The following is a 13,994-nucleotide window of genomic DNA, read 5'->3' on the forward strand; positions in this document are numbered from 1 at the left end:
AGAAAAATTGTTTAAGCACATATAGTACAGTGGCTAAGATAAGAGTGTGTAATGAGCAAAACCAGGTGTCTGACCTTCATACATTTGGGTAAAATGTTGTGTTTGTGAAATAATAGAACAAAAACTATAAAAGCTACACTGTAAAACACTTATTTGTCACACTTTCAAAACACAGCAATGGGTTTATGATTTGAAATGTGTTTAGGATTTAAACACTGTGTGGTTCATTTATTCAGCGCGTCTCAGGCGTGTCAGGTCCAATTTATTTTCACACACACAGTTTATTTTAGACACGCTGTTTACAAGTATTTTTTTCACAGTAAAACAGGTTTAAAAGGCTCTGCATATCAACAGGACACTCAGAACTGCATCTCCAGCCCCGCCCCACCCCTCGTTCGTTGTATTTTTCACATACCTCTTCATAGTCAAGGATACCGATAAATCATCTCTTGATCACTCGTTTTATCACCAAACTCCTCAATAATGCGATCCAAGTCATTATTTTATTAGTATAACATCTAAAAAAAGCTCTGCAAATGTCTGTGATATTCTTTGAGCGCTGGATGCAGAAGCAGCTATCTTCTTGTTTATGTCCGTGTTATCTCTGTGGTGGAGAATAATAGTGAGTAGCTGGCGAGCCCAGCGACCCGGGAATCTTTTTTAAGGTGAGCAAAGCGAGGTGGTTATTATTTAAGATGAGTGCAGTGAGCTGGCATCAATAAATTAAAAGTAAATCAGCTCATTTTTGCTGTTTAATCTACTATTTGTTAATTAAATAAGTAAAACTTGAAAGAAAAGTTTGAAGTACCTGGTATTGCCAGGCAGTCTCCCATCCAAGTACCAACCAGACACACATATTATTATTTTTTTTTTTAGCATGCACACTTATCCAGGCCAACTTACAATTGTGATATACAATTACCCATTTATACAGTCAGGTTTTTTACTGGACCAATCTAGGTAAAGCAGGAATGTGTTCCCCACCTGTGATTGAACTCACGTTCCTCCAGTTAGGAGCACAGTGCTCTAACCGCTACTCCACAGATGCTGCAAGCGACGTATCACTAGTGTCTCGTTGTATAACTAAATCTCGGCAGTTTCCCACAAGTTTTTCTAACTTGTATGAGGAACTACTGTTCCTCTCGCTCTCTCTAAATTAAATGATTCCTTTATTTATTTGTAATTAAACGAGGAACTACAATTTATCAGAGATTTAGACAAGGAAGCTACATGCCACTCTTGTGTACAATTCAATTCTGTGGTATCTACCAAACAAACAGGAAACTGGATATTTTCAAACAGGAAATAGAACATTTCTAGAATCGAGCAGAACCTTCAGGTTTTCAGTGAAAGCTGGTCAGGCTTGGATGTAAGCTTAAATTAATGCATTTCAACAACAGCCCAGCGGCGCAGCGGGCTGAGGCCGTGTGCTCTTCAAAGACATTGTGTTGCGAGTTCAAACAACGGTCATTATTATTATTATTTGCTGTTTTAAAACATAAATAAATTGTTTAATATAAATGGTGTGGATATCAAACTGCTTGCATTCCCTGGTTTATTTGGACGTTGACCAACATGTGGAATCACGTGATTGGTAGATGTCCAGTTATTTAGCTTTTCTGTTTGAAAAGTCACTACACAGTAGACGGAAGAGGAAGAAAAAGAAGGAGGAGAATAACAATTTGACCTTAGTTTGACGACTTCTATCTCATTGTGTATAAGAGGTATTTACGTTTTTTTTTCACATTTGATGTAAAAAAGTTTCAGACTTTTGGTACTTGTACAGATGGTAATTCTAAGTGATTTAGTTTTGCCGCTGCAACATGGTGAAAACAGCTAAACTCTTGGAGCTGTATAGAGACTCTCGGTAGTTTCAAACAAGTTTTTTCTAACTTGTACAGAGAACTACCGTTCCTCTCAATAATGGTGGACAGGGGTGGATCGTCCACTAGGGGCGCTAGGGCGCCGCCCCGCCATAGCAGAACACAAGAAAAAAAATAAAAAGCATAAAAACGACTGTGAACATTGAAGTGCTTTATCCTGACATTTACTCACGTTCTTAGTTGTTATTATCCACAGCAAATGTGCATTTTATGGAAAAAAAAGTCTTTATGCCAAATCGCTGGTTATGCTTATCGTATGCCTCTTCTCCTGGTTCCAGGGGGTCTCGCCCGGAGGATGGCCGTTTATGAGCATGCGTCGTTATGATTTTCAGCCGAAATTGTAGCCTCGCTTTTCGCTGCTCCTATTAATCCCATTTGGGGCGGCGAATTTAACCCCCAATGGGGAGTCTATGCAGTTACCACCTAGACACACTAGATGGCGGTTTATAAAATATTGCAATATTTATCAAGACGATTAATGTTGTAGCCAAACAGCAGCCTCAGAATAAGAACATTAAACAAGGAGAAAGAGAAGAAGTAGTTTGTAGCTTGCAGCCATTTTTGTTAGAAAATGAACAATGACAGAACAAGAAAGGCCAATGAGCGCCGTGCTGTCTCTACAGCAAAGTCTGTTTGAGCGGAGAACTCTGCCAGAAAAACTTCAGGTCAAGGAGTTGGGCCCAGATCAGCCAAATATTACAGTAAATCAGCAAAGCAGTGACAGGGGGAGAATGTACAACCAGACATTCTCCAGAACATGGTACGAGAAAAAGCCCTGGCTGTGTGGGTGTGCAACACACAACGCTATGCTCTGCTTTCCATGTCTGCTGCTTCGAACAACTGCTTCGGATTTGGCCTGGACTGACCGAGGGGTGAGCGACATGAAGCACATCTCGGAAAAAGCACGAACACGGTAAAACCCTGTGGCAAAGGGCCCACTCCTTTATATTTATTTATGTATGTTTTACAATTATTATTGTTGTTGTTGTTGTTGTAGTTATTATTACTGTAGTTTTATGCAGGCAGTCAAAGCCATTCGTCTTAGTTATTATTTTGATATGACGGCGAAAAGCCGTGTGTTTTGTTTCGTTTAATTATTTAAAAAACTCGTGCAGCCGGTGACCATCTCCCGAGTTAATTCATTGATTAATTGTTGCTAATCGGGAGATGGTCACCTGTATAAAAACCTGCAGCTTTTCTGCACTCGAGGAGAGAGGAGAGAAAAGCGAAAACAACTGCTACTGTGCTGGAACCGCCAGCACAATATTTGTTAGCACAATTGTTTGTTTGTTTTGTTTGGCCAATGTGCCCTTTTGTTTCTGTCTTTTGTTCTGTTTAAATATTTTGTTATATTATTTAATAAACGCGCTGAGCGCCGGTTGCGCTTCAGTTTTGCCGAGCCCTTTGTTTATACTTTAGTCCTTCCTGGTCCGTGACGTCACTGCAACCACTGTGCCACAAACCCATATGCAGAATGTGGTAAAGCTAGCGATGTTGGGCAAAGTTAACATAGCTACCCAACTGAAGAGAGTTAAATAAAAAGGCATTGAGAGGTTTGCTTCCCAGGTAAATGCCTGACTGTTTCTGATCCTCACCTGTGTGATTCTGCGTCATCTGAGCAAAATAATTAATTTACACACCATCACTCACACACACTCACTCACACATACTGAACTATACAGTAAAAATGTGGGTGATGTTTAAATGTTTGAGTTATTTGAGTTTATGCACATGTTTGAGTTATTTATTTTGGATTTATCTGAGTTCATGTAAATGTTATTTATTTGAGTGTATGTAATTGTTTCAGTTTTTTACAGTGTCAAGTTGAAATTTTGATAATGTTGCTATAGCCTATGTTTAATGGCTATAGCCTATGTCTAATGTAATGTGAATGTTGATAAGTTAAATAGAAACAATGTAAACAGTTTTAATGTAATAATATATTTGTGTGTGTGGTGACCAGGCATCCCAGTGCCCCAACATTTCTCAATCTTTTATAAAAGTCCCAGGCCGTTTTATTTTGCGGTACATGTTAAAACGTGGTACACCAGGTACTGTGCTTGGTCGGGCTGTGCAAAGTACTGTTCGACCTTTAAAGTTCATTTTAATATCATTTTTTTCTACCAATTCAGCAAATATGTGACTAACTAATGAGCAAGAAATGGTGTTATCTAACATTGTAAACATATACCATTTTGTGGGTGATCTACAGTTTGTCTTAATCCTAATGATCAGTGCAGCAGTCAATCACAACACTGACAGCACACACGGATCAAGTTTTGGTACCAGTACCACATTCTGATGATGTACCACATTCTGATGACCTACACCGGTTTTCAGCCACTTCCTGTAGCGCGATACACTCTAAATACCTTTTTGTCAAAATAACAGAAACAACCGCGTCTGTATCATTTAGTTTAAAACAACCGCGTCTATATCATTTAGTTTAAGGCATCTGCAGTTAAAATAAATAAATAAATAATAAAATAGAGTAATCAAGAACATTATGTTTTATAAAGTGATCAACACAGACAGACGTGCTTATCTCTCAGCACGCAATGCGTTTTCATGTAGTTTATATTCAATATGAATCTACAATCACGTGTAGTTTCGTACAGTATCTGTTCAGTTCAGTCGGGATTTATCCCAGACACTAGGAGAGCATCGAGAGGTTGCGCGCATCCGAGTTCAGCAGGTTAAACCACATCAACACCGCGCTGACATTACTAGCTACCCATGACGAGAACATCACATACCTGCGCTGCACAGAAACACTGACCGGCTGAAAAACCCGCGGCTAACAGCAAAACACCACTGCGTCGAGAACAACCAAACACCAATTAAAAACAACAACATGGAACTCACTTTTTCTTTTTCTTTTTTTTTTTTACCGTCCACGCCTTGTCAAGTGGCGCGCAACAAATTGTTAAATAAATAATAATAATAAAAAATACAACTCTGCGGAGCGCAATCTTTTTCTTTTCTTTTAAATTTCTATCGTTTGTTGTTGTTCTTCTCCTTGAAAAGACGCGGAGGTATGACGCAGCCCCGGTTTTGGGGATGGAACTGCTTAACAGTCTCGCGTTTTGATTGGTTCTTGTCTGTCGGAGGAATATGACGTTGACACGAGTGGGAAAGCGTAGAGTCATTTTAACATTGTGAGAGAATTATACAACCAATCCTTTTACACGGCAGTGAAGTTTGGAGCCCAACTCTAAACTGTGAATACAGTAATTGGAATACAGAAATCTTACATGTAGAATTCTGCAAAAACATCTTGCAGTTGCACAGAAATGCTGCAAGCAACGCTAGCCTACAGTATAACTATCAGGAATAGATGAGGACTATTTGACCAATGCAATCCAATAATATCCATGTTAAGTTGTTGAAGGGCGCTGGTCTCTTAAAACCCATGTGTTAAACAGCAGATATAGGCCTTTTTTGTATGTTTGTATTTATTTATTTTTGCATGTAATAGGTTTATAAAATATGTTGAATTCCACCATTCTATTCATATTGAGGTCTGATAAACCGCTACACATGACTATATATTGATGGACATTACATAAGCTAATGAGATGTCCTTTTTTTGGAATGCCATGTTCCTTCTCAAAAATGTATTTTAATATTAACCTTTAATAATCTATTTCAGTGTGATGCAGTTTCTTCATTGTAATAAATAAATACGCTTTAAAAAAAAAAAATTAAATTTGATTTCTGTTTCTTCTTAAAACAAAATTTGGGGAGAGTATGACCTAGAAACTGGGCTGTCATGTGTAAGAGCAGAACATCCCATAAACTCGGCTGAATTCGGAACATCAGAGCAGCCAAGAATTTGGGATGTTATCAGAAAACCACAGCAGGCCAGAATTTGGCACATAGCCTCAGAACAGGGGCAGTGTATATATAAAACTGTGATTACATTAGAGATAAACTAATGTATCCTGTAACAAAACTGAAATAGTGCAGTATATAGATTTGCAATTAAAATAAATCATGCAAATGATAAGAAGTAGTAAGGTATAGTCAGTAAAACATTTTTTTAACTCAATTTCAATGCAGAATGTTCTTTGGTTGTGAATTTGAGATGGTGATCCATTGTTTTTTTAACACTCTTTATTAACTGTATGACTGGGGGGAGCAAATCTAAATGTAATGATGCTTGTTATATATTGTTATATAGTTTCCTTATTGCACCCTAAACCAGTTCCTAACTGCGGACGCGCATGTACACCAGATATACACATACTGTCAATTCTCATGAAAATGAATTTCAAGGGACCAGCAAAAAAAGTGTTATCAGTAATTCTGATTATCAGCAGTCTCAAATGCATATGGTCAGTTTGTATTGAAGTTACAGTAAGACTGAAATCAAATTTCAATTACAGTACAGTGAAAAGTATTATAAATGTAAAAGTACTGTGCATTTTATTGAAAATACAGTTGTAAGTGAACTTTTAAGAACTGTATATTGCAAATGAACTGCAGTTGAAATGTGTATGTCCCAGCTGCTGTGCTAATTCCTCAGGGTGTGTCTCACAGTGATTCCAGATTCAGGCACATTCTGATCACAGGCATTTTTAAAGCACAGAAGCAAGGCGTCCTCAGCATCAGGTATTGAGCAAATCAGAAACGCTGACGACTTGCATCCAGTTTGCTGTTCACAGGCCTGTATTATTGTATCCCGTTATTTCAGAACGGTTTTCAAAGTGCTTGTGGGAATGTTGAAATCTGCAGCAGCATCTTTCTTTTTCTTGTACGGTGCTGCATTATCCATCGCTTTCAGCACCTCCACTTGTCATCAAGGAGCGCACGTATTTGTGTGAGCAGCATGGCAACTCGAAATGCATCATGGGAACTGAAGTCCCCAAACGACACTAAAATACAGAACAGAGATGCTAATGTGGGTGCAAGTGAATACATTTCCCACAATCCTTTACACTCAGCTGTTTGACCTAGAATGTTTCATTTTATTCACATTTCTTCCCTGGGAAGGCTCCAAAATAATTTGCATCTGCGTTAAATGAGTAGCTCTCTCTTCTTACTGAAAACCTAACCCTAGCACAAAGGATTATTCATCTTCAACCTCTCACCTTGGAGTCCAGGTGCAACACGATCTTTTTTATTCAGGGATTACAGGATAAAACCCTGCAGACGGTTGCCCACTAAGGACGGTGCAGTCTTCTCTCTGGGATGCTACATACCGGGGTCGGGATATTCGTTCCCATCAATGTATTTATTTTCAAGTCTATGCAGTTTAAATGCTAAACCCTGATACTGATTCCCCACACTGAGTTATCAATTTCTCCTGACTCGTCCATCAGATGAGGTGCGGAATAGTTTCCTTTCTGCATATTCCCGCTCCCAGGCAATGACTGGGATCGGGAATATGCAGAAAGGAAGGGATGCAGTAGGGATTCAAGGAAATGCATGCACATGGATTAGGGAGTGGTTAACATGTAGAAAACAGAAAGTACTGATTAGAGGAGAAACTTTAAAATGGAGCAAGGTAACCAGTGGTGTAACTAAATCATTAATTTACATTAATGATTTAGATTCTGGTATAGTAAGCAAACTTATTAAAATTGCAGATGATATAGGAGGAGTGGCAAACACTGTTGCAGCAGCAAAGGTCATTCAAAATGATCTAGACAGCATTCAGAACTGGGCAGACACATGGTAAATGACATTTAATAGAGCAAAGTGTAAGGTACTGCACACAGGCAATAAAAATGTGCATTATAAATATCATATGGGAGATACTGAAATTGAAGTAGGGATCTATGAAAAAGACCTAGGAGTTTATGTTGACTTAGAAATGTCTTCATCTAGACAATGTGGGGAAGCTATAAAAAAGGCCAACAAGATGCTGGGATATATTGTGAGAAGTGCTAAATTTAAAGCAAGGGAAGTAATGTTAAAACTTTACAATGCATTAGTAAGACCTCACCTAGAATATTGTGTTCAGTTCTGGTCACCTCGATACAAAAAGGATATTGCTGCTCTAGAAAGAGTGCAAAGAAGAGCGACCAGAATTATCACGGGTTTAAAAGGCATGTCGTATGCAGACAGGCTAAAATAATTGAATCTATTCAGTCTTGAACAAAGACTACGCGGTGATCTGATTCAAACATTCAAAATCCTAAAAGGTATTGACAGTGTCGACCCAGGGGACTTTTTCGACCTGAAAAAAGAAACAAGGACCAGGGGTCACAAATGGAGATTAGATAAAGGGGCATTCAGAACAGAAAATAGAAGGCACTTTTTTACACAGAGAATTGTGAGGGTCTGGAACCAACTCCCCAGTAATGTTATTGAAGCTGACACCCTGGGATCCTTCAAGAAGCTGCTCGATGAGATTCTGGGATAAATAAGCTACTAACAACCAATCGAGCAAGATGGGCTGACTGGCCTCCTCTCGTTGTTAAACTTTCTTATGTTCTTATGACTGCATTGACAGAGTTAAACTGACAGCAGAGAAGCCTCTTGTGACGTGTCCGCGTCTCCGCCCACTTTCTAACACAATCAGAGTTTAAGTTCTTGAAGAGCATTTTGACCATTTAAAAATCAAGCTCTTAGAGTGAAACACAAAGCAGTAAATTACACAGGAACTCATAATGCAAGGTTAAGGTTTCGTTCTGAATGAACATGGACTTTGTCACCGTTGTGAATTCGCTGGTGTGATTTCAGAGCTCCTGCCTGACGGAAGTGCTTGCCACAGTCAGAGCACCAATACGGTTTCTCTCCTGAATGAATTCGTTGATGTACTCGAAGGTCATTTTTAGTACGGAAACTCTTCCCACAGTCAGAGCAGTGACACGGTTTCTCTCCTGTGTGAATTTGTCGGTGTGTAAGAAGGTTGGCTTTAAAACGGAAACTCTTCCCACAGTCAGAGCAGTGATACGGTTTCTCTCCTGTGTGAATTCGTTGGTGTATATGAAGGTTGGTTTTCAAACGGAAACTCTTCCCACAGTCAGAGCAGTGATATGGTTTCTCTCCTGTGTGAATTTGTTGGTGTGTATGAAGATTGTTTTTAAAACGGAAACTCTTCCCACAGTCAGAGCAGCAATACGGCTTCTCTCCTGTGTGAATTCTCTGGTGTTTTTTCATGTCTCCTGAAAAACTGAAACTCTTCCCACAGTCAGAGCAGAGATATGGTTTCTCTCCAGTGTGACTTCGCTGGTGTTTTTTCATGTCTCCTGAAAAACTGAAACTCTTCCCACAGTCAGAGCAGCAATACGGTTTCTCTCCTGTGTGAATTCTCTGGTGTTTTTTCATGTCTCCTGAATGACTGAAACTCATCCCACAGTCAGAGCAGCAAAATGGATTCTCTCCAGTGTGAATTCGTTGGTGCTTTTTCATGTCTCCTGAATGACTGAAACTCATCCCACAGTCAGAGCAGCGAAATGGTTTCTCTCCAGTATGAATTCGCTGGTGTCTTTTCAGGTGTCCTGACTGAATGAAACTCTTCCCACAGTCAGAGCAGCAATACGGTTTCTCTCCTGTGTGAATTCGCTGGTGTCTTTTCAGGGTTCCTGAATCCCTAAAACTCTTCCCACAGTCAGAGCAGCGATACAGTTTCTCTCCAGTGTGAATTCGCTGGTGTGTTTTCAGGTTTCCTAACTGGGTGAAACCTTTCCCACAGTCAGGATATTCTCCACCTCCCGCCCTCGCTTTAGCTGCTGGACTGGAACCTGGAAAATATGAACAGGAAAGAAAGCAAGAGGGACTGCTTGTAGGCTTAGGGCATGTGGCTGGGTGGTGAAGTGGATTAAAGCATGTGAATTTCAGCTGTGGGGGCTTGCACTGGGTTACACCAGTTTAAAAATACATTTGTTTAAAATAAGTTAAACATAAAGCCTTTCTGTGTGAAAGCAAAGTCAGTAAAGACTGATGCTGGTGAAACCGAGCCCTGGGATCAAAATCTGAGTTCGAAGTTCTCCTGCAATGTTTCAGGTCTATTTCCTCTAACACACTCTACAATTATTTCTCATCGAGGCATTTTATGACTTTTCTATCTTGGATTATGTACAGATGCATACATAGAACTGCAGTGTAATGTAGTATAATCTGTCAATGATGTGCTTGGAGACTGGAACGGCTCCCTCCCTCTCTCTGTTTGGAATCATCTTGTTTATTGTTGTACAGATATACATCACGGTGCATTAGAAATGTGCAGCTCCATGCCATAGCATTACATTACACATGCAGGGTTTATGTGTTTTGTTAATTCAATTCTCTCCATTTATAATTCATATAATTGAATCCCAACACAGTGGGTTACAGGACTCCAGTATACAGACAGAAACACAAGCAGTTTATTTTATACAGTTACACAGACTGTAAATGCATCAGCAATCTACACTACAGCCAAAAGTTTAGAAACACCTAGAATTTTAGGACTGTGACAATTAAAAATAAATAAACAAACACTACATAATTTGACATTTCGAAATCTAACATGACATACTGTGCTACTATTCTGGCTTCCGGTAGACTTTTCCAATATAAATTTTGTAGTTTCTTTGCTGACATGAATCCAACTAAAAGGTCTAAATTATTTCCATATATTTTTTATTCTAGGAGATGCAAAGCTTTTGTCCATAGCTGTAGAGCCCTGTCTAATCCAGCCCCTCTACAAACCAGCATTCTAATTCGGTATGATTTTGGGGTCCCGATCAAATCCCTATTGAAATGAATGGTGCTCTTGAAAGAAAAGCTGAACAAACACCAACCTCAAGAGAGCTAACTCTGAGAGACCCTGAATGCAGCAGAAAGCACCTGAATCCTCATGCAGGTACAGTACGAGCACGTGAAGGTCTTTCTATGGGAATGGGTTAAACAGGCTTGTGATAATAACAGGTGAAGAGTTTGCTGAAGCATTACTGTGTTTATTACACTGTGTATGTACAGTAACACAGTTGTTTAGTGTTCAGATAGTTTTGTCATTTTACCTTTAGGTCAGTATTCAATGTTTTACAGTAACTCTCTAATCCGGCACCACTTTCCAGTCCCAAGCGATGCCGGATTGGACAGGTTTTAAAGTAATCTAACCAATATGCTCCCTCCCTCTCAACCACACTGTGGATTTCACGCAATCTAGAATGACAATGTCACAGCTACTGGGAGTCACTCACCTGCTAGACTGCATTCTGAATGGGAGCGCCCGTCTTCCTTTCCACCTCCTTGCGTGCTGTTGGGAGAGCTTTCCTCTCCAGCGCCTTGCTCTCTCATGCAGATTCTTTCCAGCACCACGCTACACTCCCGCAGGCCCACAGGATCCAGCTCAGGGATGTTTGGTTTGAAGTCCTCGGATTCTTCCTTCACTGCTTCCATGTGCTCAAACTCTGCATCAGGGGGCTCCTGTTTAATATGGACAGTTTCCAGCACCTCTTCTTGTTTAACAGGAAGGGGTTCTTCTGTCTGGGGGATCTCCAGGTCATTGTGCTCAGCTTTAATCTCAGAGACCTCTGGCTGACTGCTGTTACATTGCATCTCACAGAGCTCCTGTTTAATGGGGAGGGAAGCCAGCCCAGAGAACTCCACTCTAATGGGGACAGGTTCAAGTTCAGGGTACTCCTCTTTAATCTGGACGGTTTCCATCTTCACTCTGTCCATGGCAGCACACAGGACTCTGTTTAGTAGCTGCTGAACAAATAATTATGTATCAATTTAAATACAGTGTTATGAAGGGCATTCAAGGGACAGAGGCAATCTGGCATTATAGCAGGAGTGGCTTTACTATTGAAGGAACACAGAATTTTTTGTAATAAATTTATAATATCATAGGATTTTATCTGTTGAAAAAGTTTAACCCTTTGCGGCCCTATGTTGGACCAGGTCCAGCATTACAATTTTTCCTTTCCGGTCAGACACCCCTCAAAAAGATGTCAAGCACAGGTCTCTAGTCTCAAGTCTCAGGTCTCAAGTACACACACATCCATAACCGCACGAGGAAATACGTTTAGTGTGTGAGTGTCAGTGACAGAAAGGGCAGAAATCAATATTTTGGAGATGATTATTGGAGGGGCCAGTGCCCCTGCATGTACTAAATATTTGAAGATGCACTAAATAATGTGTTTCTGACCCGAATGGTCTTCCACACGCGTGCGTGTGTGCGCATGTGTGTGTGCGTGTACTAAAAGCATATTGAACACCCGACAATGCCTTAATATTTTGTGTACAGATTAGTTTTGTTACTAAAGAAGTTTACTAACTATATTAAGTCATTTTTTAATTCTGTGAAGACCTTTTTACAATAAAGACCTTAAAATGTGCCCACATTATAGTTTAATGTAAGCTCAAGTTAAGTGAGTGCGTGGTGTCTCCATATCAAAGGCTGGACTCGCTGCGAGTGGTTCATTCAGACACAGCTTAAACTGTGCAAAATAACAAATGTCATATAAATATAAGGTCGCTTCAGCATTGTTTTTGCTACATCACTGTGTTATTACAGAATGTCTATCCATGTGGAAAAGCCCATTAATATTCGCTATATACTGTAAAAAGCCTATCGTGCTGAAAAGCCTGTATAACAGTATATGGTCAAGTGTAGCATAATTATATATATAGCATGGTGACCAGGCATCCCAGTGCCCCAACATTTCTCAATCTTTTAAAAAAGTCCCAGGCCGTGTTATTTTGTGGTACATGTTAAAATTTGGTACACCATGTACTGCGCTTGCCCGGGCTTTGCAAATAATTTTAGCTCATAAAACAAGGAAACGCTCATCTGAACAAAAACAAAAGTACTGTTTGACCTTTAAAGTTCATTTTAATATCATTTTTTTCTACCAATTCAGCAAATATGTAACTAACTAATGAGCAACATATTGTGTTATCTAACATTGTAAACATATACCATTCTGTGTTTGAACTACAGTTTGTCTTATTCCTAGTGATTTGTGCAGCAGTCAATAACAACACTGACAGCATATTATTTTTTGACGGTACACATTTTGGTACCAGTACCATATTCTGATGATGTACCACGTTCTGCACCTACACCGGTTTTCAGCCACTTCCTGTACCTTTTGTCAAAATAACATAACACAATCGCGTCTATCATTTAGTTTATGGCATCTGCAGTTAAAAAAACAATAATAATTAAAAAATAATAAACTAGGGTAAACAAGAACATTATGTTTTATAAAGTCATTAACACAGACAGACGTGCTTATTTCTCAACGCGCAATGCGTTTTCATGTAGTTTATATTCAATATGAATCTACAATCACGTGTAGTTTCGTACAGTATCTGTTCAGTTCAGTCGGGATTTATCCCAGACACTAGGAGAGCATCGAGAGGTTGCGCGCATCCGAGTTCAGCAGGTTAAACCACATCAACACCGCGCTGACATTACTAGCTACCCATGACGAGAACATCACATACCTGCGCTGCACAGAAACACTGACCGGCTGAAAAACCCGCGGCTAACAGCAAAACACCACTGCGTCGAGAACAACCAAACACCAATTAAAAACAACAACATGGAACTCACTTTTTTTTTTATCGTCCTCGCCTTGTCAAGTGGTGCGCAACAAAATGTTAAATAAATTAAAAACAACTCTGCGGAGCTCAATCTTTTTTCTTTTAAATTTCTGGCGTTTGTTGTTGTTCTTCTCTTTGAAAAGACGCGGAGGTATGACGCAGCCCCGGTTTTGGGGATGGAACTGCTTAACAGTCTCGCGTTTTGATTGGTTCTTGTCTGTCGGAGGAATATGACGTTGACACGAGTGGGAAAGCCTAGAGGCATTTTAACATTGTGAGAGAATTATACAACCAATCCTTTTACACGGCAGTGAAGTTTGGAGACCCACTCTAAACTGTGAATACAGTAATTGGGACTAAAGTCCAACAGAAATCTTACATGTAGAATTCTGCAAAAACATCTTGCAGTTGCACAGAAATGCTGCAAGCAACGCTAGCCTACAGTATAACTATCAGGAATAGATGAGGACTATTTGACCAATGCAATCCAATAATATCCATGTTAAGTTGTTGAAGGGCGCTGGTCTCTTAAAACCCATGTGTTAAAGAGCAGATATAGGCCTTTTTTGTATGTTTGTATTTATTTATTTTTTTGCATGTAATAGGTTTATAAAATATGTT

The 13,994-nt window shown here is 39.6% G+C and overlaps 2 protein-coding genes and 1 pseudogene across 2 annotated transcripts in view; all 3 read right to left on the reverse strand.

Moving 5' to 3' along the window:
• The window catches only part of LOC131709132 (zinc finger protein 665-like), a 119,554-nt pseudogene extending 105,823 nt beyond the window's left edge, over nt 1-13,731 (reverse strand).
• LOC131709115 (zinc finger protein 883-like) overlaps nt 1-13,994 on the reverse strand; it is a 45,588-nt gene that overhangs the window by 21,259 nt on the left and 10,335 nt on the right. The window lies entirely within an intron of this gene.
• On the reverse strand, nt 5,636-13,383 carry LOC131709122 (zinc finger protein 345-like). Its single transcript, XM_059011065.1, has 3 exons — nt 13,275-13,383; nt 11,021-11,493; nt 5,636-9,577 (listed from the first exon to the last, which is right to left on the reverse strand). Exons 2-3 carry the CDS (start codon nt 11,484-11,486, stop codon nt 8,496-8,498), a joined length of 1,548 nt encoding a protein of 515 aa, XP_058867048.1. The 5' UTR covers nt 11,487-11,493; nt 13,275-13,383; the 3' UTR covers nt 5,636-8,495.

This window comes from Acipenser ruthenus, chromosome 41 (genome assembly GCF_902713425.1).
Source record: "Acipenser ruthenus chromosome 41, fAciRut3.2 maternal haplotype, whole genome shotgun sequence".
Taxonomy (NCBI): domain Eukaryota; kingdom Metazoa; phylum Chordata; class Actinopteri; order Acipenseriformes; family Acipenseridae; genus Acipenser; species Acipenser ruthenus.